This window comes from Strix aluco, chromosome 6 (genome assembly GCF_031877795.1).
Source record: "Strix aluco isolate bStrAlu1 chromosome 6, bStrAlu1.hap1, whole genome shotgun sequence".
NCBI lineage: Eukaryota > Metazoa > Chordata > Aves > Strigiformes > Strigidae > Strix > Strix aluco.
In genome coordinates, this window is record NC_133936.1 from 13073452 (window position 1) to 13097644 (window position 24193).

Below are 24193 nucleotides of genomic sequence, written 5' to 3' on the forward strand. Positions count from 1 at the left end.
TTACCTTGATAAAGAGAATGTCAGGTTTCAATTATGACTGCACATACTGACTAGATCAGAGCAATCCTGCACATCTAGAGTGCCTCTAACAAAACTTCTGCTATTCACCAGCTCACAGACTTCTCTCAGACTCATTAAATTCATTCCTGCTGTATCTTAAATAGTGATTACTTATATAAAATCATCAGAATGGTGCCATGGTATAAAGATCTTCATATGTCGCCTTGGTAATAAATTAGCTTTTCAGACTTTCCTGTCACTTTGAATGACACCATCTTAAGTTGTATCAGGTACATAAAAACCAAGTGGAGAAAAACTCAATTTTTAAAGTCCTGCTCAAGGTCACTTGGTGGACATCCATTGTATTTCCATTGATCCTGAGTTGCCAGTTGTTAGCAAAAGAATTAGGGCAGCCGGTCTGAATTTTCATATGAACACAGTCAGTGTGAGCTATCATCGATTACAGTTACAGTCAGAGGTGTGACTTCATCTCACACAGACCTTCCCCTGCTGACCTGAAATAAGCTAACAAGACACTGGTAACAACCTAGTGTGGCAGCACAGGCTACAGTCGCCACAGAGGGACCAGAGCCGAAACCCACATGGCTGCGACTAGACCACTCACTGGGACAGGTTTACACAAGCTGTACTTTTATCTTCAGCCTGCACCCCAGATATATCCCTATTTCCACCAACTTCAGTGCAGCTGTAACAATTTTATCCCTGGTCAGCAAACAAGGATCTTACTCTATTGCATCTCTAGTTGAGAGAATATCCAGCAGACCAGAGCAGGAGACAAGCTGTCTGGGTTCCCCCCGTTTTGCTGACTACCTGAGGCTGCAGACAAAAGTCTTCCAGAGGCACAGCAAGATCCAGAAGGGATTAACACCCCTTCCCTCTTCCTCATTGCTTATCGACCTGCCAGCATGTACAGGCAGCATCAGTCTGACTGTTTAACTCAATATAAATTACATAGTGCTCAAAATACTCCAGCAAACTGGTGAAACTAGGACAGTGACTTAACATCCAACACAGCAACCTGGAGCCCAAGTATGCAGGGAGGCCAAAGGAGTACTATGTCTGAATGTAAAATATAGATAAAACTTCCCAACACGCTATGAAGATGCTGCCAGACCATATCTATTATCTGATTTGAAGCACTCAGAGATGTAATTTTAAAAAAAAACAACAAGAAAAACCCAACCAAAAAAACCCCACACAACCCCCTTCCCCCCACCAAGTAAGAGGGGAAAAATTAAGATTACATTCCTCACGCCAACTGCACTTAACAGTTAAATGATTTTAAAATTTCACAAAACACTGGCAGTTTTTTTCCCATTGAATAATGCAGAAAATACATTAGGCTTACAGTATCTAAAGGAAATGCATATTTTATTCCAGAATACTTAGAGAGACTTGTACCAGCAATTTACTACTTTGAAATGAAATTATTTTCATCAGACATCAAACTTAATTCTGCATATTTTAGCACACCACCCAAGAAAAGTTGGTTGGTGCACACAAAGGTGCTGGTTTTGTTGGTCTTGCTGGCTTTCCTTCAGCCCCATGTAGCTGGTATTCTAGGCATTGGCTCTGAAATGCTGGAAACAGAAAAGTACAACTGCAGAAATTCAGTTACTAACAGTGAAATCTGCTGCTCAGTATAAAGAGCGAACAACAAATGTTCTGTTTATTTTTCAGAGCCATTGCTATTCCTTCTCCAGTGAGAGGCTTAGGGTATATTTGAAAAATATTTATTTTGGGAAAGAAATACCAGGACAACTATGAAAAATCCCACAGCAAATAAAGGATTTGGTGTATTAGAAGCCATAATTAACATACATGTTTGTATGGCTTTGAATACTGGAATTCAGTTTGGTTTTGTCAGCAAGGGATTTAGGCAGTCGTTAAGTTTAATATTTACTTCCTCACCAAAGCAGTCTTCAGGAGCCAGTAATCAGGAACCCGAATACTATCGCACACCCTCAAAACTTACTTTAGCAGCCAGTCGATGATCTTCTTCTTTGTTCTGAGGTGTGGCAGAGTGTATTTCTCCTCTCCATCCTTAAAATACTTCAAAGTAGGAAACCCTGAGATGTGGTATCTCTCTGCCAGTGCCTTGTTGACGGTAGCATCGACTGCTGCAAGGACACCTGGACTCTAAAACAGAGACCACTGACTGTAAATCCCAGCAACATAAACACACTGCTCTGGCAGGAAACAGTGGGCTTGGGGGCAATCACTCATGATCTAGATGCATCCATTTTCTCAGGTACTCAGCACAGACACACAGAAAGACACAGGACTGATGCAAAACCAGGAAGGGACATCTTATGAACTACATGTAACCAGAGTGTTACCTGTTCTCCTCCCATTTCTGACAGGATTCCCTGTATATAATTCACTTTATAATGCTTAAGAGCTGCTCTCAGGAACGGCATTTCCTCCTACAAATCCCAATTTCTCCCAGAAGAAACGAGCGTTGTTACAGACAAGTTTACTTCAAGGCAAATTCATCTTTCCTCAATTTATGGGCACCTTTACATGGACCACCTTTAGAGTCATGGGAGAACAGACACTTGCAGAGTGTGATTCATCTGATCTTTGTTTTTCTCATCTTCTCCTTCTCCAACAACTACAAAGGGACTCTAGATGTCTCCACTGAAGATGCTTAAAGTATGGGGGAGACTAATCCTACTTCTCTTCTTGCATAGAGTACGCAGCACGAGACTGAATCAATAACACTAATACTTATATTATTGGATCTCTCTTCTCCAGCCATGCTGATGGAGCACTTAAGATGAAGCTAATGGAGTGATGCAACCATAAAACCAGGGTATTTGAAAGAGGGATCAACCCCCTTTGTTTTTTTCCAAATCTAATTCATAAATAAAAGCCTATGTTTCTTCACATTCGATGCCTTTAAGTAAGGGAAAAAAAATCCATTTTGGATTTGATCATATTATGTATAAGGCCTACAGCAGAATACATAAACATTTTTCGATTTTGTTTTCGTTCAAGACAGAATGTTCTTTCTAAGACTTTGGCAGGGCTCATGCATTAGCGATGAGACTGTACTTTGGAAGCACATTTTGAAGGGTCCTGTGGGAGGATGAGAACAGCTGAATTTGTTGTAGGGAGAAAAGTCACTTTTATTACTCTAGTTATTTATTACTGATTATTTGAAGGATATAATAAAGGAAATTAGCTTACATCACTGGCTACATGGAGAAACTCTGCAGCCTTCTCATATTCTGGCTTCATTTTCTTACAGTGCCCACACCCTGCCAAAAAAAAAAAAAATCCAATTAAGTTGTACACACCATGGTTACTCACTGACCCATCTAGCCATTATCAAAATACAAAACCATGTGGTAGAGATTTACTAGAATTTAGTATGCATATTACTTAATTTATCTGTAAAGCCTTAGTATGAGTTAGGATTTTTTCCAAGTAGTAACTATGGTTTAACCAAAGAATTTAATCTATTAAAAAATAATAATAAACCCCTGAATTTGCACCCACACCTCTTTCCTCCCAGAAAGTACTAAAAACACAGTATTTGTCAAGCCCATCACTTCTAGCATGCTCTTGGGTGAGGCACAACCTCACCCATTTCAGTTTCCAAATCTTTATCTGCTTTAAAAAGAAACAACACAGGCCCTCACGTGACTTCCTGACTTTAAGCTGAGGCTTATACTAGCACAGCTTAATTGAGTAATGCAATTTGAATTAAACTGCACTGATAATAAGCCCTGCTTTACAGTGGTGCAGCATGTCCCTCTAGCAAGGATTTGCACTGATTTAATCACATCAGTGTAATTACACCACCACATATGTTCTCAACATAAGCAGGGCCTGTAAAACTGAGATAATGGTGCTTTCTCGCTTGTGCGAAGTTCTCCAGAGATCTGCCATTACTTCACTGCTAAGTGCTGACATTACAATAAAGTAAAACGAATGCATGAGCGAGAAAAGCAGATTTAAAATAAATTATTTGGGTGTAAATTAAACCGCTTTCAGCTGGTGCAATTGCTTCCAGAGAAGCTGAACTTTCAGGACCAGGTGAGGTTCCTGCCATGACGTCGTTACGTCAGTGCCCGCGGTGCGATGCTGGGCCTCCGTGACAGCCCCCTCCTCGCCCCCGCGCAGCCCCTGCTATTGCCCCCAAGGGACCAGCACGACCCCAGACCCCGCAGGGTCAGCGCAAAGGGACAGAGAGGCAGAGATCGACACCCAGGCGAGGTGAGGGCCGGCTCCTGCGTGCAGACCAGACACACAGAGAGCTGTAATAAGGTGCACGGCAGGACCCAGATGCACTGCACTTGCCTGCCCTGGTGCAGTGTAATCTCAATGCAATCTCTCAGCACACTTTCTCCTCTTGTTTGCAGCAGCAGCCAGCTTTTCTTTCTTCAGCTGTTATTGTTGGAACGGGCACTTGAAAGCCCAGACTTTGCTGAGCTTTTGAAAGTCATATCAGAAAATACGGCTAAAAATCTGTTTCAACGCAGCTTCATCAAAAGCCATTTCTGAGGTGTATGGGCAACAGGACTGGGGCTATTTTTACACCACTGTCTGAAAGAAAAATTAACCAAGGACTCCGAATCTCAGTGCTGCTTTGATTCCCACTAATGGGACAACTGCTGAAGCCAGCAGACACAAATCTGAGCCTGAACTCAACCAGACAACCATGTTTTATATAGCACAAGTGAGAGTGTTCACAGCCAAGAAGTGGTAGGACATCCAGGTGTAACTTCACCACAGCAAACACGGACTTCAGCAGAGCTCCAACCACTGCAGCACACCATGAAATGCTTTCAGGGCATGTTTACAGCACCGGGTAAATACATTTGAATAAAGACTGCAAATCCCACCTGAGAATTATGGCAGATACCCAAATGGTTGATCTCAGACCAAACTCCAGTTCAAACACTAGCTAAGGTCCATGCTGCTTAGTCAACTGCATAGTGATTGCAGCATTAAAAAGCCCCATGTCCTTCTTTTGAGCAAAACCAATGCTTTAATGTGAGAGGAGCAGTAGAACAAGGGGATCTCAGAAGGAGCAGGAAGCTTTGCTTTGGTTTTACACAGTGGTGCAAGCACGGGCGACCAAGCTGGGAGCCTGATGTGACAGCTTTGAATTCAGGAAGAAGCTGGAAAAGGCTGAGGAAGAGTTACTGTCTCAGCACCGCTTGTCTTGGTTAAGAGCATGAAAGAGGCTGGCAAAATGATTTATTTGCCACCCACAGAAAACTTGCAGGCATATGGCTTTGTGGAAGGGGCTGACAGTTCCCTTTGACACCCTACCGAGTTGATTTATTTCTTCTTTTAGGAACAGGGAACTTTTCATTTTGTGCTCTTCCTCACTTCTAAACAAAGGGCATCTCAAGTTCCAGCTCAGATACCTGGGAACCTCTCTGAATTAGCTAGCTCATATTTGTACCAAAAAATACTTTTTTGCAGGGGTAACTTCACCTTGGTGGGCTTTATGCACTGTGTCTTCCAGCCAGAGCAAGCTTCATACTGTGCCATAGATACAGCATCCACACAATCTACAGTATATTTCACAATCATTAATATTAGATCTGATTAACCAAAAGCATCAAACCTGAGTTTTCACAAACCTTTGTGGAGGAAAAAAAAACAAACCAAACAAGCCAGGCATACTTTGCCCAGAAAATAAAAAACATTCCAAAGCATCTGAAATTCATGTAAGTAATATTTTGGAGAAAGGTATCCAGACTATAAAATAGCACTGTTCTGGGTTCTTTCATGAACATCACACAGACACAGCACCAATGACTGCCACAAAGCTAACTCACTCATGCTTAAAACAAAGGGGAAGCACGATCAGGTCTTTAAAGGCACTTAAATGCAAACTGAAGTCCTCAAATCTTTATCATGCAACACTTGTTCTACCCCTGACAGAGGACAGCATGATATGCCAGCCTGGAAAAAAGCCACCACATTAAACTGAATCTGAAAGAGGGACAACAAATCTCAAGAGCTTCTCCCACGATAAACGATGCTTCTCTGGCCATCTTTATGAGAATTTTGCTATTGTGTGCTACAGCCTGCTTCCACCTACCATTGCAGAAAAGGGGTGATATGAATTAAAGTCAGACCTACACATCGCAAATCAATTAATCTCTCCTATGATTATTTATCTATCTTTCAATAATCCTGTGAGGATTGCCATTAAATTCTCAAGGCCAATGAAAAAGTAATTGAAATGAATTCCAAGGTCACTGCCTCTCCTTTGATTGCTACATTAGGTTGTTCAGCAGCAGCTGTATTCCTCTGCGTTAAGCTCCTCTAGTTTTAGACATTTTATGTTCATAAAATGAATGGGAAAATAGCAATAACCCTATAGGCCCTCAGCCCAGATGCTCCAATGTGCTGCGTAAGGTCTGCTGGGACAGTGGAAGGAAGCCCACAGGTCTGTAGTGGGCTATCTGTGATAGATGTGTTCTTAGAAGATGCACTGGCGTGTCAAGTGTATACTGACATTAAAACTAAAAGACTAAGCAAGGGAAGCAACTCGTTCAATCCCAGGTGAGAAGAGAAAGGTCACTGTCAACACAAGGATGCCCCGCAGCCTACTGCAAGCACTGACATCCTCTGAGCCTCTCTGGGTCATGGCTGGTGGAAACAAACAAGGCACTTGTAGGCGACTACACAAGAGGACTCCCACAGCCTCAGTCTTTTCTTGCAGGAGACAAGTAGCTCCCCTGTAGGTGCAAGCCAGAGTTACTTTCCATCCGGCAGCAGACACCAGTCAGGGTTCAGTGCCTGGCTTTTGCTGAGCAGTTCTGGAAAACTCCTTTGACCTCTCAACACCTCGTCTTGCTCCTCTTGCACAAAAGGAGCCCCAGGCTGCAAGGGCCAAGGCTTGAATGGAGAAGAGCACACAGAGTAAGCGTAAAGGAGGAGTGTTACAAGGAAGTAAAAAGAAGTCACAGCTTACAAAAATCAGTGCTAGGACATTTGATCCAAGACAGGCCTTTACTAACCATTTTTAAAACAGATGCCTAAATGAAGCAAGGATTCTGATTTTCCAGTTTATTTATAATCAATCTTCTCATTAACACTGCACAAGTCAGGCAGATAAACAGCTCCTTCCTTCAGTACAGTTGCTGTCACACAGCTTACCTCAGCTATACCTCCAGAATGACAGTGATCAAATGTCTCCACATCACCCCAGTACAGACAAGTCACTTCCCTCCAGAATCCCACCACAGGGCAGAGAATAACGCTCACTCAGCACTTTGTCCTTCCCAAAGTGTGACTGTATGCAAGTGCAGGGGCAAAGGACAAGTGTGGACAGAGTGATGCTAACATGCAAGGACAAGCAGCACACGGACAAAGGGAAGGTTTACAAATGCACCAAGTAACCTTTTTTTCCAAGTAAATATCTATATTTGTTTACAGCAGCCTGTTTGGCACCATGGCAAAGACTCACAGCATAGAGCACAGTTGCTCCAAACATTTTCAGAAGTGAACTAAGGCAAACACTTCTACTGTTAAAACGAAGTTCTGCCTGTAGAAGACAAGCAGAAAACCAGTCAAGCAGTTCCAGCTAAGCTCCTGAATATGCTGTCTTAGTGCTGCTCCCAGAACATAAATCTCCATTTCTCTCTGTCATTCACTGTTTGCTTCTTTCAGGTTATTATGGCTATATAAATACCATGCTTTTGGTCATGTCCTCTCATTTCAAGACAATGTTGTCTGAGAATCCGAAGTGTATGTGACAAGAAAGAGATGAAAGCCAACATCCCGGTGATTGTGGACAAAGAATTTCTGACATGAAGAACCCCAGAGATAAATTAAATTGCAAATAAAGATTTTAAAGAATCATTACATTTCTGCCATCGACAGACTGCTTGAGTACTGTTATCGCATACCAGCTATTTATTGTATCATGCCAGCTCTACATCCATCTATAGCTGCATACCAAAAATACATCCATTAGCCTCATGAGAAAACAAATTTGAAGCACAAAGCATGCCCTGCTTTCAGCAAGTGGGTCACCAGCAGTTCAGACTACGCTCATAGAAGATTTAGAGACAACCTGAAGAATAGCAAAAAAAAAAATCTCAGGAAAATCAGATGCACCTTTGCACTCTAAACATTTAATACCTGGGGATACACCTTCAGTTTCTCCATTCATAATCCCAGAGGAGCAGTGACCTCTCAGCACAGCAGAATAGCCAGCCCTTACACATGCCCTGTTGTTAACTTTGAACATACACCTGTATATATGACCGCGAGAGTATGTACGTGGGGGAAGACACAATCCTTGGAGTCATGGCAAGGATACACTCAAGTCCCAGCCCTCTTAGCAACTATGCAAGAACACAAAAGGTATTCTCTTCTGCCATGGAAGTCTTCAACACATGTTTTCTTATGCGTCATGTAAAAGTGTAGCTCTAAGGTTTGACACAAGGCAGCTTACAGTTCTTCCACTGGTGTAGGAGAGCATAAACTACAACAGCTGCAGATTCCCTTGCATAATTTAGCCATCTGCATTGCAGACATCTGATGGGAAATCATCCACAAATTTGGCAGGGAGGGAGGATGACAAAAGCAGCTGTTTCTCGCCATAATCACAGGTATGAATTTTCAACCATGTAGGTTGCATGTTCACTTAATAGTCATAATGGTTATAGCCATCAGCCATGCCCAGATCTCCAGGTTTCTGCTTAAAAAAAAAAAAAAAAAAAATCACCTTATGAAGGATCAGGAGCTCAAGAAATTTTATGTATCCTTTTTCCTCTGGGTACTTACCCCCACCAAACTGATGATCTCCTCACCAGCAGCACTGCCCACCCAGGTAAAATTATAGATACTTGAAGATAAAGGTATTTCAAGGCTTGATGCTTTCTTATAGTATCAGGAGGAAGAGCTACAACATCTTTAACATGGTATTGAATTCAAATTTTCAGTAGCTAGAAATGTATGCACACATACACAAATTCAGACCCTCCCACACCTCACTACTGTACTTTTAAAGGTAGGTTTGATTTGACCAAGTATCACATTGCTTAGGGATCAGTGACAAGCAAACAGCTTTATGGCTTTACAAAAGACAAAGCCTGTGAAAGGTCAGCCTGGAAACGACTCCAAGTAACTAAAAATATAGAATTAGAAGGAAAATACTTCAACAGTTTGGATTATTGCAGTCATGCTACATTTATGCTGTTGCTGCCTAACGCCTTGGCTGCGTGGGCTGCACAGTTCATCCCAGTGACAGGAGAGCAGTACAGCATCTCGTCCCCACCATTATCACCATCTCACTGGCATTACCACAAACTCACAGTGCAGTCAATCTGTGCGTGCAATGATCTGTGCAAATCCAATCCCAGCATGTACACACAGAAGAAAGTCCCTGCCTGCTTCCAGCAGCTCTTCAGTGTGAATTCTGGGCACAAAATGAGTACACATCAGTCACCCCTTCTCCATATGACTTGCTGAGGCAGTACTGACCCCAACTCCAGCCACCATCTCTCTCGGCAGCACCTTGTGCACACACAGAGTACACACAGCAGGCACAGATGTGCCTGGGGGAAAGCCTCAGGGCACCAAGAAGCACAGAGTAGCTCAGTGTGGGTCGCTACCAAATGATTCAGACAGACACCAACGAACTCCAGAGCAGGCCACAGGAGCAGGCCAACACCACATGAACTACCTGACACCTGCCTGGTACATGGGGACGCATGATGAGTGAACCAAGCGTCACCTCCCTACTTGATCCCCGTGGTTGTAGAGGTGAGAGTACTTGAAATCCAATTCCTGATCGTCTTTCCTCTGCTGGCATAATTGTTTCCCCCCCAGCATCACTGAAACTGCTCAGCAGAAGAAAATTCATAACAGCTTCAGACAGTTACAGTACAAGTTTGGATTATTTATTTATTTTTTTTAAAAAGTCAGATCATTGCACTACATAAGACAAATCAGATCAAACTGAGAGGACAGCTTAACCAAACGTGTCCTCCAGGAACCCTGTCTGGATCCATGCTGTATTCACAGCTCCAGCAGAAGGGCTACCTTCAGCCAGCAACAGATCTCGGCAGGGGAAGGCTCAGCACAGAAGGGAACAAACACCAGGCAGGTCCTGCAGGCTGCCTCCATGGGATTTAAAAGACAACAGCTCTGATGAACTGCTGTTGCCTTCATTTCTGGTCACACTGGAGCGTATCTTCTTTTGACGTAAAGGCTCAGGAGAAAGGGTGAATATTCTCCAAGGCTAACTTCAGCCACAGACTGCTACCTCCCAGGGATCCCCGAGAGTTAAGCGGGGAGAGAGATTTCTGCTCTATCTTGCCCTCACAGTACGTTCTCTCTGCTTTTAACCTCGCCATGAGCCCTGGCTGAGCCAGGCTCCTGAAACCAGCCTTTGAAAAATATAACCCCATCTGCAACAGCCCTGACTCCAGCACAAGTCCAGGAATGATCTTTATGCTGATCACCACCTTTATTTAAAATAAACTAACAACAAAAATCACATAGTTCCTTATTTCCATTCCAAATCTGGCTTCAGCTTCCAGCTATTGGAGATTACGCTGCATGTATATACCCTCTTAGTCACAACTATATGGTGCAACTGGTAGAAATCAGTGTTGGGAGACGATGGTGCCTTCTACCATCACTCCTGGGTGGGAAAAGAAGTGAAGGAAGGTGGATCAGCTGGCATCGGGAGATATGAATTACACTTCCTACACCAGCTTGGAGGAACATGGCCCTGAGTAGGTGTTGAAAATTAATCTCCTATTGAAATGTGAAAGAGACAGACAACAGCATGGCTGCCTTAAGGTGAAATTGTTGAGAGTTTATGAAAAATACCACCAGAAGGTTTCCTTCTCAATTAAACCATAATTATTCCACATCCAAAAAAGATCCCCCCCCTTCTCCATTGCCAGATGATGAACAAAATTTCACCTTGGGGAGGGAGAGAAGTTGCACTACTTACCCCACTATGGAAGACTGTATACTTTGGATTTGGCAATGAAAAGGCCAGAGAACAGAGGTTAGATCAAATAGCTTTGAATGTCCAGCTCAGAAAAACAGCATAGCAAGCAAATGATTTCCTAGGATGTAATTTGTATAAAACATCAGCATAATGGGTGCAATGCAAAGAGATCTTCCTAAGGAAGGTACATCCCAAAGCACTTAAGCTCATGGGGTGTTAAAAGCAACAGTGACATTGGCTATTGCTGTGAAGATACCTATAGAAGTCAAGTATCATGAAGGGATACTATGTAGAATGCACACTTTTTGTCCAAAATCAGAGCAAAAGTGGTTACCAGCTGAGACGCATTCACCTACTCAGAAGTGTGCTGGGATGCTCGCTAACTACAAGCAGTTGGGACCTCAGAAGACACACTTCCACCATCAGCACAATATCTCAGTTTCAAAGCAATGGATTCAGTTATTAGTAACTCAGAAAGACAGCATCACTTGCCAATTCACCGTCTGAAAGGGCACAAGGAGCAGACAGGCAGGCAAGTAATCTTGCACTGTAGGTTTCTCTGTTCATTATTTGCCCTTTAAATAAGTTCTCTATCTTCCACAGGATAATAACAATGGAAGCCATGAAGTATTTAGGAAGATAAACTTGATAATGAAAACTCTACTGGTAATGATTCAAGTAGCAGAGATACTGTAATGCACTTTCCAAATGAGAGCCCTGCACCATATATTAAGCTTATCCAGGCAAGGAAATTAATTTATTTCAGAAGAAATAAACCCGCTGCTTAATTCTTAAAGCTAATTCCTACTGTTAACCCATCATTAGAGGCAAGCAAAGTAAACCTATAAAAATAGATTATGCTTCACTTCTGTCAGAATTTATTTACCATGACAGCGTTAAGGGCTTATACATACACTGGGGTCAAGCTTGTGGGAGGTCACTCACCCAATCCGCACACTCAAATGTGGACTTTCATAGCTAAAATTACAGAAGTCCTTTAAAGACCACTCTGAATAACTAAATAATCTACAACAGATACCCAGAGAAGGGGAGAATGGGGCAAGTCTCCCTTCAACTGTCACCTCTCAGCTTCCCCTTGGCCCTCCGGCAGCCATAGCTACTCCTGTGCAATAATCTCAATAGTTGATAAGGACTTGTTAGGAGAGAGGAAAGGCAATAGTAATGCGAGAAATGAGGCAGCAAATCCCCAAAGAAACTAATGTTCCCTTCACACCACCTGCCACACATTCACAGGAAGATTTTTTCCTGATTGGAATAGCCTTAGCAAATGTCTTCTTTAATGGAGAAACTAATTGCTCCCTATTGGAGGCAAGCAATGCATTTTGAAAAAAATCCCCCAAATTTAACAAAACCCAAGTATCTACAGTTCAGCTTCTTTCTTTCCTCCTTTACTACTGTCCTGCATACTGCTCTTGATACCCACAACTGCTAGCAAGCAAATTATTCAAAGTGCACACCATGTCCCCAGAACAGCACCGTGACACGGAGCAAGTCAAGATCCAGCCTGAAGGCTGAGTAGTCACGAACACCCCAAAAGTCTGGGTTTGCCACTCTTTCTGTTGTGAAGGTGAACCAGATCAAGGCTCCTCCCTTCAAGTCCCAGCACGGGCTGTAAACAAGCTGCAAGACTTCAGCTCTAGCTGCGATAATCTTGCTTGAGCTGTGTGCTTACCCAGTGGCAGATGGGGTTTCCTAAACGTGGGGGCCAAAAGCCCAATTGTCTGCCACAAGTCAAGGAATGCCAAAGGCAGAATCCTACTTCCTTCATGTTAAGTCTTTGCAAGTGTTCATATGCCTTCCGTACCCCAATTCTTGCAGTACTAGAGCATCTTGCAGTCTGGATATGGCTTGCTAGATAAAACTCCCACGCAAGGTGAAATGTTATCTCCACTTCACAGATTGGAAACAGACAAATATTTAGTAACTCGGGTTACGACTGTACAAATCAAAGCAAGGCAAGGAACTAAACTTTTACATCTCCAGGCCAAGGCTACCACTTTTATCACTGGATCATCCTTTTTTATGACTTTACCCTGCTCAAAGAGCACAAACTGTTTCAAAAGGACAATAATCTTATACGAACTGTATGCTCTAGTATCAAAAGACTGACACAAAAGAGACAATGGACTCAGTCATTACTGTCTTCACCCTTTTCATTAGGTATCCTATCAAGTTTTACTGCACAAGCTAGCTATTAGGATTTTTATACTCTCCACATTCCTATTTATATTAAGTACCACTAAAAACCCATATTGATTTTTATTTTTAAACCCTCAAGAAACATAAGTGGGATGGTCATTAAAGGAAAAATCCATGTCAGGTTCTTCATTTTCCTGGTTTGCTGTATTTTCAAGAACTCCTGTTTTAATGCGTGATTAAATCTCCCCTGAAAATCATTGCTGTGATTAGTTTAATGAGGCAGGTCATTCCACTGGCAGGTCATTGCAGTGAACTGATACACTCCCTGAGATTTTTGGTGATATCCAAATATAATATCAAGCAACATCCTGTTGTAAACTTACATGCTTTTAAATACTGATGAACCCAGTCTGAGCGTCTCAGCCAGCCCTCCTCTCTCTGAAATCAATAGTCAGAACTTGCTTACTTCAGTGGAAGCACGTTCAGGAGCCAAGGATTTACCTGTTTCTAACTGGTTTATATGAAGAATATATCTGTTCCAGGAGTCTGCCAGTAACATACAGCTAAAAAGTACATACATACAATAAACAGAAAGTTGTCACAATTTACACTTGTCCAGGGAAGCATTTTATTGTACATTCCATTAAAAATACACTAAGGCAACATTAAAAGTTAGGCACCTAAGGGATGGAAAGAGTCAGGAAACACGATGCTGAAACTGAAGTTGATCACTTATCTGTACAGATACTTAAACAGCAACATTCATCATCCAAGTGCCCTTGCACAACAATTCAATCTTTCAGTGATCAGTCTTCCATTGCAATAGCCCATCCTGACATCTGCACTACTTCACCAAGAAATCCAGCAGAGCTAGGTACTGCCTGTGACCTACATAATGGTCCAGAAAGTTTGCCTTGTTCAAAGCTTTCTCTAATTACTCTAAGAGCAAGGAGAACATTTTTGCAGGGTCAACTAGGAACAAGACTGAGCTCACAGCAAGCGCCTTGACACATGCATGTCTCCTTGTGCATTGTCCATGGACTAGTATACACAGCTGCATCACGTGGATACAGCGTCTGACAACCTTCCAAATACACGACCTGCCTTACGTGCTACAAACTTCCAGTAATCCTCCCAGGCTGTAGCCAAGGCAGCACAGAACTACTTGCCTTTGTTTTCTTCTCTGACTACAGCATTACTGAATAACAGGCACAATCATTTCTAAAGTATTGCCTGTATGGAAAGTCCAATTTAAAAAGCAGCATTCATTCATGAGGTTGGATTGTCAAAGCTTATAAGGACCTTTCAGGAAACTCTAAAGCAAACCCCTGACTGAGGGCTACATCCTGCCAAGCTTTTGGCTTCCAACTCCCTGCTGTTCTGCACAGCTAAAGTGCATTTTGAAAACATGGCTCTTCTCTGCAACTTCTGCAGTTCAACAAGCTCTTCTCACATACAGTCATCTTTGACCAAGGACTGATCAACATTATACAACTGGAAACAATGGCAGAGTGCAGATGTGGAGGAATACTGGAGCAGATGCTATCACAGCAGTGGCTGACACTCCTCCTGGGAAGCTACCCAAGATCCCTCCACAAGGACACCAGACAGATGTACGGCTTCTCTTCGAAACACCTGATTTGGCTGGTGCCAAGGCTGAGGCCCAAGGCAGATCTTTGGTGATGAAAGAGTATTTTCCACCTGAACTAAACTGATACCATCAATAGAGACAAGCAGTAGCTTCTTATGAAGAGCTACCACTAGATGATATCAAATAAATTAAAGGGGTTCCTAGCACAGGTCTAACAGAACAGCTTCCCAGCTACCTACTGTTTGTCTTCATTCTAGAGGCCATACATCTGAAGGCAGATGCCAAAAGCTTTTCCTATAGCCACTAAACACAGCCAACATTTTATTTTAAAAATCACAGATGTCAGATATGACAGGGACAAATAAAAATTAAAGGATATTTCCATCCATTTCACATTCAGTGCTGCTTTGTTATTTGGATAACAAGCCTTTAACCTCCACTGGTACAACTACATTGGGTTTATACTTCAAAAACAAAAAAATCCTTGATTGAATTGTGAATTAGCATGGAAAAACTTAAGATTATATTTATTTATTTATCACAGGCTGCCAATGTTAGGCTGCTGCTGACCTGCGGTAGAAAGGCTATTTTTTCAGGTTGCACTGTAAATTAATTCTTCAGCCTTTTCAACTCGTGGCCTTTCTGTTGAGGCTGCCAACAGACATACCAATTAGCACTCACTGCAATGGTAGCTTGCTTTCATAAGGAGCTTTCATACAGAACCAGTGGGGGTCTGAAAGAGAGACTTATTTATTTATAGCTGTAAAACCCAGTTTGAAAAAAACACATTTGATTTTGTGCGCACATTTTGGGTTTGCTTTACTTTAAAGTGAGCAATGGATTCCTATATCCTAATCTCACCACATGCAGCAGTAAGAAACAAAAACATGTCCACTGAAACCAATGACGGTGTGCTGGCAGGGAGAGATCCAAGTCCGCTGCTTGGTTAGAAGCTGGAGGCCTTCATCTTGTACTGGGCTAATTGGTTGGCATTCTTGATAATGAGTCCACAAAGTGGCTTAAAACCTTGGGTTTTAATGCACTGGAGGGAGGCGGGAAGGAGTGAAGGGTGTGAAAAGCTGTTTTTCAAAGCTAAATTGATAAAACAGCTCCCTGTGCAATTAAAATCCTGCACAGCTGAATAGTTGGCTTTGGAAAGCACCAACTGCATAATTTATCATGTTGGTTTATGAAGGGAAAGAAAATATTTGAGGACAGGAAAGGAATTTCACAGACATTTCAACAACACATCAGAACTATAGTGTATTTTATCATCTCAAGATCTATTTTTGCCCTCTCTTCCATTAGGAGGGAGCAAGAAGAGGTATATCAGGGCTGCATCTCCAAAGCAGTTTCCAAGAACAAATGGGGGGGGGGGGCAAAAGTAAAGCAGCATTTTCCCTGCCTTCCCTCCTTATCAAGGGAGGAAAACCACGATGGCTCCAATATCCTGCTAAGGATATTGACATTTTTTCTAACCTTAAGTCCTGCAACTACAGCTTATATAAAGTCTCTGAAGAAGTCCCATAAAGAGGGCTGGAAAGAAGACAGGTTTAACATGAATTTAAGCTCACATACAAGGAAGAAATGTTGCAGGGAAAACATTTTAATAGCTTAATCCTTTAAAAAGCAAATGCATGCTCAACACTAACAGTGCAGCCAAAGTGCCTTTTTCCCCTCTGTTACCTCTGGCATCACTACTGGACTTTGCTATGACTGATGCAGTATGAGGGAGGTGGGAAAGCAACCCCAAGCAACCATCAGAGGTGACTGACAGCCACCCCTAATTAGCATCAGAGACTACTCAGATCTGTGCTTGCTGAATGTACACAGGGAGGCTACAGCTCATGGTGGCACCAGGACATTATTCTGCATGAGGCTGCCAGAACAGGTACACTTTAAAATGTTAGTGTTAACAAAACAATAAAAGGTAACTCCTATGTATGAAAAGCAGACGCTTTTAGAAGCCATTTCTGAACTGACTTGAATTTCAGTCCTAGACTTTAAACACCTTTCAGCAGCATTTGAATTATCAGTGACTTTGTTAGGTTTATTTTGTGCAAGATTCTAAGATGTACTTTGGAGAAAAATGCTGTGAAAAATGTAGAAAGTGAAATTTGTGGGGTTTTCATTCCTTTGAAAAAATATAGTCAGAAAGACTGCAAACTGCACTAACTTGGCAAATATTTTGGACAGAATTATTTTTAAAATTGCGTGTGACTCAGCAAACAGTTTGATGGGGAAACTGAAAACACAAACAGGGCTTTTTTGTGCTCAAGAGACTCAGGAGCATTTTAAGTCCCGGCGAGTCCCCATGTCACTAAAGCATTTAACAACACTTGACTGGCAGCATAACTCGTATTTAGAGACATTCAGAACCCAGCTGTCATCTTGGCCATCTCAATAAACTGATCAGCTGTAGGCACAGTTTCAAGAAGCACATACAGACATGGAGTCTTTATTCTCACTGACAAGAGAAGACTATCATAAGCAGCATAGGTGCCTTTATTTATGTTATGGTACAGAAACAGCTTTGGTTGATGCAATACATGTTCTGTTAGAGACTCAGAAATAGGGCCGCTAATGTAACTGTGCAATCTCATGTTAGCAAATATGATCAATTTGAGCAAAAACTCCAAATTCTTTGGAGGAAAAGGCCATTTATTTGTTCTTTTATACAGTGCAGGAGATCTCCGTTCATACCTGAAGTTTCTGGGTACAAGAGCAACACATAGAAAATACACTTCAGATGTCCACAAGACTCCAGTCTGGATATATCCAGGTAACACTATGCTCACCACCAGCAATTAAGGAATTTCAGTAAAATGCTTGAATATGAGCACAACACCATACACCCTTCACAGATGGCTAGGGAGGGTAACAGCCTTCAGACTCCTGGCTGGCTGGGTCGCTGTTTACCTGTGCTAAATATTCAGATTTATTGAACATCCTCTTAAGGGCTTTACAAAGGAGTTTGAGAAGGTTAAAAATCCTGCTTTGTGTCCCTAGTGACCTACAAACCGAAAGCAGGATGAACTCATCCTTCCCACCCACACTCGCCCACGTTTCTCAGGGCCGGCAGTACTGACTTGAAGCAGCACATCATCATGACTTGAAGCAGCACATCTTCTGTTTAATGGTTGTGCTAAGTTATTGCAGAAAAGGTATATGATAGCAAGAGGTGCAAGTTGCTTGCTGCAGACCTTCCTGATGTTTATATCACATGTAGCTGCTGTAGTTGAACCTAGTTATGCTTGGCTGCACTTAACACAAAATGCTTTGACGCCTTTAATTGGGCTAGTAAGTGCAACTGATTGTAAATTATTATAGTGTGGTCCTCAGGGATGATCATTAGTAGCCACAGGCATGGAGACCCAATTGGCCACATTGATCACAGTCCCTAATTCTGCAGTTCACAGGTATTACCAGGGATGCTTTTGGTTCAGCTTTATCTTCAGCACTTGGGGGGTGGGGCAGGGGGATAAAAAGCTTCCAATTCACCACACATCTTTTAATACTACACTCTATTAATGCTTTGGCCATCTGACAATGCAATTAAAGCATCACTGAAATAATTCTCCCTCTAGTAAAAAAAACTTCTCATGAACACAAGATTGATAGTATGCTTAGAAAAACTCCCAGTCACATGTATGCTGCATGATGACAAGGTGTTTAAGTACTTGCTAATTCCAGGCCAGTGTTGAAATCCCTTGCTTATTCTTAGTTACACAGCAGTATACCCTGCATTCTGGGCCTATTTCATATATCTGTTTAAACAATTTTTTTATTAATACATAGTTTTTAGAAAAAACTTTCTCATCCTAGGCTACCAAGGTTAAAACAAGTAAGATGTCCTGTTTTCACTGCTTCTTTTACTGAAGTAATTTATCTCCTAATATTCAGGTGACTCCATTAGCACATATAAGAAGTGCTAGGAGAAGATCTTTTAATCATGGAGATAACTGTTTATGACAGTTGTCTGTTGTTAATTAGTTTGCAAGCCTTACACTCTCTGCTGAGGATGCCCAGAGAGGATTCTTACAAACACAAATCTTTTACACATGTACAAGCTGGATTCTGCACATCGGCATACCACTACTACCTGAATGTAAATAAAATGCCCCAAATATCCAACTTGCATTTAAAATGGAGTTGTTCTGGCAAGGAACATTCTTTATCCCAATTCTGAGCAGCTGGAACGTGTTATCAGGAGATTGCAACAGCCCAATTCAGGCATTTGATTTACTTTTAAAACAGCATTTGCCAAAAATACTGCTGTACCTTAGCACAGGATGTACCTTAGTACAAAACATACCTAGCTGGAAGTGCCCCTCCTCTCCAAATAGGTCATACAATATTGTTATATCTAAAATAAATAATATTATTTATTTTAGAAAATATTAAAAAACAGAAAACTGAACAGAGCCCTGTTCAGATTTATAACTTGAACTTACTATAAAATTTGACTGTAGTTGTGTGTATACAACTATTTTTAATCTGACTTCCTAAAGGAATAGGTTTGCAGGGCCAACTGTCAATTTATTCCTCCCCCCAAATACATGACTGGACTCCTTTGCCCATTTACAAACTCAAAAAACGGTAAAGCTTTTAAATATGACTCAATCTCTGTAAATATACAGAAATCTAAGGCTAGAGACAGAGAACACTTATCCCAAGCCACTGTGCAGAGAGGGAAAGGAGGGAAATTCAGCAGTTATGTTTCTGTTTGGCAGCAGTTGTTCAGCCAAACCAGAAAGCATACAGCTCTCAAAGAGCAGCAGCCCATGCTGCGGCTTGCACACCAGGGTGCATGGAAATCTGGGGAAGGAAGGATTTGGGTAGCGAAGGATAACTCCTGGGCAAACCAGGCTTCATCAGTTCTGCTACTTGTGTTTTGGTTTTCACACCAGCCATTCACCTCTGGTCCCACTTTTATTAGTATGAATAATCCAGTGAGCACAGCCACAAAACAGCAGTCAGTCACCTGCTTCAGTGGATCAAATCCCTAGACATTTCATCGGGCAAAGGAAATTCATTATGGTATGTTTTTCAAATGAGTCTTACGAGCAGACCTTCAAAAAAGGCATTTTGGAGCTAACTCCTGCTGGCTTAAAGGGAAGCAGGATTTCAGCCTCTGTGCCAAGACTTTCCGTGTTCAGCTGTGAGCACACAGCCTGCCTCCAGAGCCCTAACCTTCAAATCTATGCCCACGAAAATGAGCATCTCACCCAAGTGCAACTGCCAGCACAGCAGCAAGAGGAGACAGAAGCTGTGTATCACCCAATGTAGCAGATTTAAGCCTGAATCTTCTATCACAGACACAAAGAATTGGTAGAACCAGCTATGCAGCTGAAAGAAGTTACATCTTAAGTGAACAAAGTGGTTAAAGCACACTTCCACCCAACAGCATACAGGACAACATGGTTGGAACAGCTTTCTGAAGGCAACCCACTGTATTTTATTGCTCAAGCTAAAACCTCAAGTCATGAAAAAAATCAGCCCAACACATTCTCAGCCAAACAGTAAGTAGTATCACTAGCAGCTCTGCATTGGTTTTCAAGAATCCTGGGGACCTTCTGACCTTTGATCATGTTTTGGCATACTTCAGCACAATACATAATGACCATCACCCCTTACATTGCCAGAGAACAGACTGTAGCAGAGGAGTGAATATGCTCAAAATGACACATCAGCAGCCATGAACAAGGACTCGGGAGCTCACAGTTCTTAATTTGAGTTGCTCAATCAACCAGAGTTCTGCTTTGAAAGCAAACAACACAGAAGACAAGCTGAAAATGGGAAATCATGCTGTAAAATTATGAGTCCTCAGACTATTTAAGTATCATTACTTACACTCTTCAGTTACGTTTTGACTCAGCCTACAAAGTGTCACTTCCAGCAGCACATCTCTGTGCTAAACTTGAAGTCAGCAACTTCACAAACATTTCATGCCTTGTGTATTTAGCAACCATCACAAACAAGAACAGCCTGGACTTTGAGTTCATGGCTCTGTGAAACCCACAGAAAATTATCATTGGTTTTGTTAGCAAGCATTTGGCTCAGGGTACAGAATAGAAATAAAAACAAACTCACATGGTGCATGGAACATCACTAGCACAGATGAATGATCTTTTATAAACTTGTCGAAGTCATCATCAGTCAGGTGATAAACTACATTTTCTTCATCTGACCAGGGAATCTCCGGAGCCTGTGGCTGAGGTGCCTGTGGGCTACAAGACAAACAGACACAGCTTAAATGTAGCTCTCTGGTGCTAAGCAGTCATTTTGGCAAGTTGGGCTGCAAGGAACCACTTTGTGCAGATGTCCATATACGTATGGCACACTAACTCTACTGAACAGCTTCCATAATTGTACCCATCCAGAACTCATAAGCACTGAAACTCACATAAAACTGGAGGAGGAATAAAAAAAATCCACAAGAAGCTCATGAGGACAGATCATCAATGGAAGGGGATGGAGCAAGGATGTAACCAGACTGCTTGGTTATTACTTTATAGAAATCAGATGCAATTTCTGTTACTCTTTTACCCTCCTCAGCAGGATGCTCCCTTGCTCACAGCATTCACACTTTGTAGTTCACAGGAGGCATTGCAAATGAAAGAAAAAAGTAGTGAGCAGAAACAGCCAATCTAACCAGTCACCTTGAATACTGACAGCATGATTAGGGCTGACAGAGAAAGAAGGAGGTGCGGTGTTGGTACCACGAGCTAGCTACACAGACTGTTTCCCAGGAATATACAGTCTACCCTGAACAACCCTGTGACTCGGGGAAGCATCATTATGTCCTCACTTAGCAGTGGGCTCGTAGGCCTAATTCAGCAAAGCTACTCAACTGCATGCTTAACCTAAAAGATAAGTGACATGTTCTATCAACTTGACTATGATTGCACATGAGTTTAACCACCTTTGATGGATCAGACCCAGAGAAACTGCTCAAAGACACGGTGGCAAATCTGGAAACTGAACCCAAGCTCCTCTGAACCAGTTTAGTGCTCATCATCCCACTAAACAATTGTTCTTGGCTTTTTATTAATGTACATTAAAACAAGAATTTGGCAGATGTGAACTAAACTATGCTAATTGACATTTTAATTATTAAAGCAACGTTCACATAAAGGACACCCAAACATACGAACATTTGGAGCCAGACTTTGAAGCTATTTTATCCTTGCCAGTTGTAGTAATGAGTTCCAAATACCCCCCAAAATTCCCCAAATTCTTTGGCAAAGTACAGGTCTGGATGTGACCCCATCTCTCATGAAAGCAGATTTACTATTTTTGATTAAAATGTATTATTGTTAGCTGCCTGGAACAGGGAATGGCAAACTGATAACTCATTTATCCTGCCTTGCTCATTTCTAGGCTGAAAGCCTAGTTTGATAAAAAACAGCAGTAGAGAGATACACTGATTCAGATAGCAAATTCTGTTGATGTAAGCAATGGGTATGATCCAAGAATATTAAGCAATTCATGCAAAACTGTGATGCACACCTCTGCTGCTGCTTATATGATAAACGAACCAAGAAACAAACATTGGAGCTGCACTTGGCCAAGCAGCTGACAGAGAAGAGGCAGGTCCCCATCCACAAGAGTTTACTCTCTAAAAGCTTAGCAGACAATCAGTTTGCTTGTTGCCAAGCCTGTAAGAGAGCAATAATCTGCAGGTATCCTGGCAGAGTGAAGGCTTTCCAGAGAACACCATGACGCTTAATGAATTTGGAAGAGGAGTTGGGTTGAGTAGGCAGAGCATGATAAACATGGATACAGTGGCTACAAAGTACAGGGAGAATGCTGTGTTTAGCAGGGCCTGGCATGACCTATTTCAGTAAGGAATTAGTAAAGCAGGGCACAGGATGTTTATTCAAATTGCCCAATTTAAAATGCTGTGCATGCTAATAAGCCTACACAGGAGTTGGTAAGAAGCACCTCAAGGCCTGGAGGAAGCAACAAGCAAAATCTAAAATGTCATTTAAAACTGAGACAAGGCGCATCCAACGCCTGAAGACCAAAAATAGGATGACAGAAGTCTGGAAGAGTTATCAAGAGCTAATTCAATTAAGAACAAGTTCTTTATTTAACTGAGTAGCTGGTGCTAAGGAAGGGCCCGAGAGGAGTCCATAAAAACAGCAAGACAAACTAAGCAGCTATTGAAGGCAGCAAAAAGCTGTCTGGCTTGCCTACCATCCAGGCCAATACAGCTGTGTACCAGATTTAAAAAAATAATAAGAATTGTGGTATGTACAAGATAGCATCTCTCGTGTTAATAATGCTGTGTGTTGGAGTAAGGCTGTATGATGGTTTCTCTCTATTGCTTCATGAAAACATCTGAAACTCCATAAGATAGTAGCCAGTACCTATTAGGAAGATAAGAGAGGTTAAGTATCTGCAAGACTGATGCATTAGCACACTTCAGCATAAGAAAGAAGCACCTTCAATAAGTAGTAAAAGAAGAGGTGTCGGAGCCCTCCTAACTAGCAGCTCTTGCTCTGAGAGGAAAGAACATGGAAAACATTCTTTCAATAATTTAAATAATTCTCATCTTCATTAAGTTGTATCATGTCTTCCCCCAAAAAATTAGCACAGATCAACCACTTTCAGCACTTTACCAGTAACATTTAGAGGGAAAACACAGAGAAGGGGGAGAGGGAAAAGAGTTGCTTTTCTGCAGTGTGTGCCTAGTGTCCACAAAAAATAGGTAATTCATATGGCTCAATGTCTGCTGGATTCTTTTGAAAATCTGTGACAACAGCACATGCATGCACGGTATATAAACACATTGGCTTTCCTTGCCATGGGCTGCCACGTACACGCTGGCACTGTTGTGCCCAGGCTCTGCCGAGCAACGTTGCGCATCAGAGCAACTTCCTGACATGATTTTAATGTTATACTACTCTGAAATATAGCCTATATACCCTGCAGCTGTCTATTTACACTCTTTGGCTTTCCTAAAGCCCTTGCCATACCATTTGACTACTTGTACTGCAGATTCCTCAGAGTAATATAATATTACACATGTAGCAGATTTACCCCATATATGGTTTTAATTACAATATCAATTACTGGCAAAATTCAAGTATGCATAATTTCTCAAAATGTTTTCCTTAAAAGTTGTACTTATACAAAACAGGGGCAAGAACACTACTGCTCAGATCATCTTTTGGGAAACTAATAAGCATGCGCTAACACTAAGTGAGGACAAACAGCTGTCTTTAGCTCTGGACTGCTTAAGTATCAGCCAAAGCCCACAGTGGCTTGTTAGCAGAGATTATCACTGGAAAGAGCTTGCAGCTGTTCTGCTTTGCCTCCAGTAGCTGTGTTCACTTGCTGTCACAGCACTAATATAAAGGCACTGCATATTACAGGGATTATCTGGATATTATGTGGGCAGACAGGGGAAAAAAACCCACCCCAAACATCTGGTAGCCAAGAGATAACCACTCACATGTGGTAGC

At 41.9% G+C, this 24193-nt stretch overlaps 1 protein-coding gene across 2 annotated transcripts in view; it reads right to left on the bottom strand.

Annotated features, from left to right (window-relative positions):
- The window catches only part of PDIA5 (protein disulfide isomerase family A member 5), a 103398-nt gene that overhangs the window by 31023 nt on the left and 48182 nt on the right, over nucleotides 1-24193 (bottom strand). For both annotated transcript variants that reach the window (XM_074828732.1, XM_074828731.1), the window contains exons 11-13: nucleotides 20814-20950; nucleotides 3214-3284; nucleotides 1997-2160 (exon numbers count right to left, since the gene is read on the bottom strand). In XM_074828732.1, the coding sequence (XP_074684833.1) occupies nucleotides 1997-2160; nucleotides 3214-3284; nucleotides 20814-20950 (372 nt within the window). The remainder of the gene's footprint in view (nucleotides 1-1996; nucleotides 2161-3213; nucleotides 3285-20813; nucleotides 20951-24193) is intronic.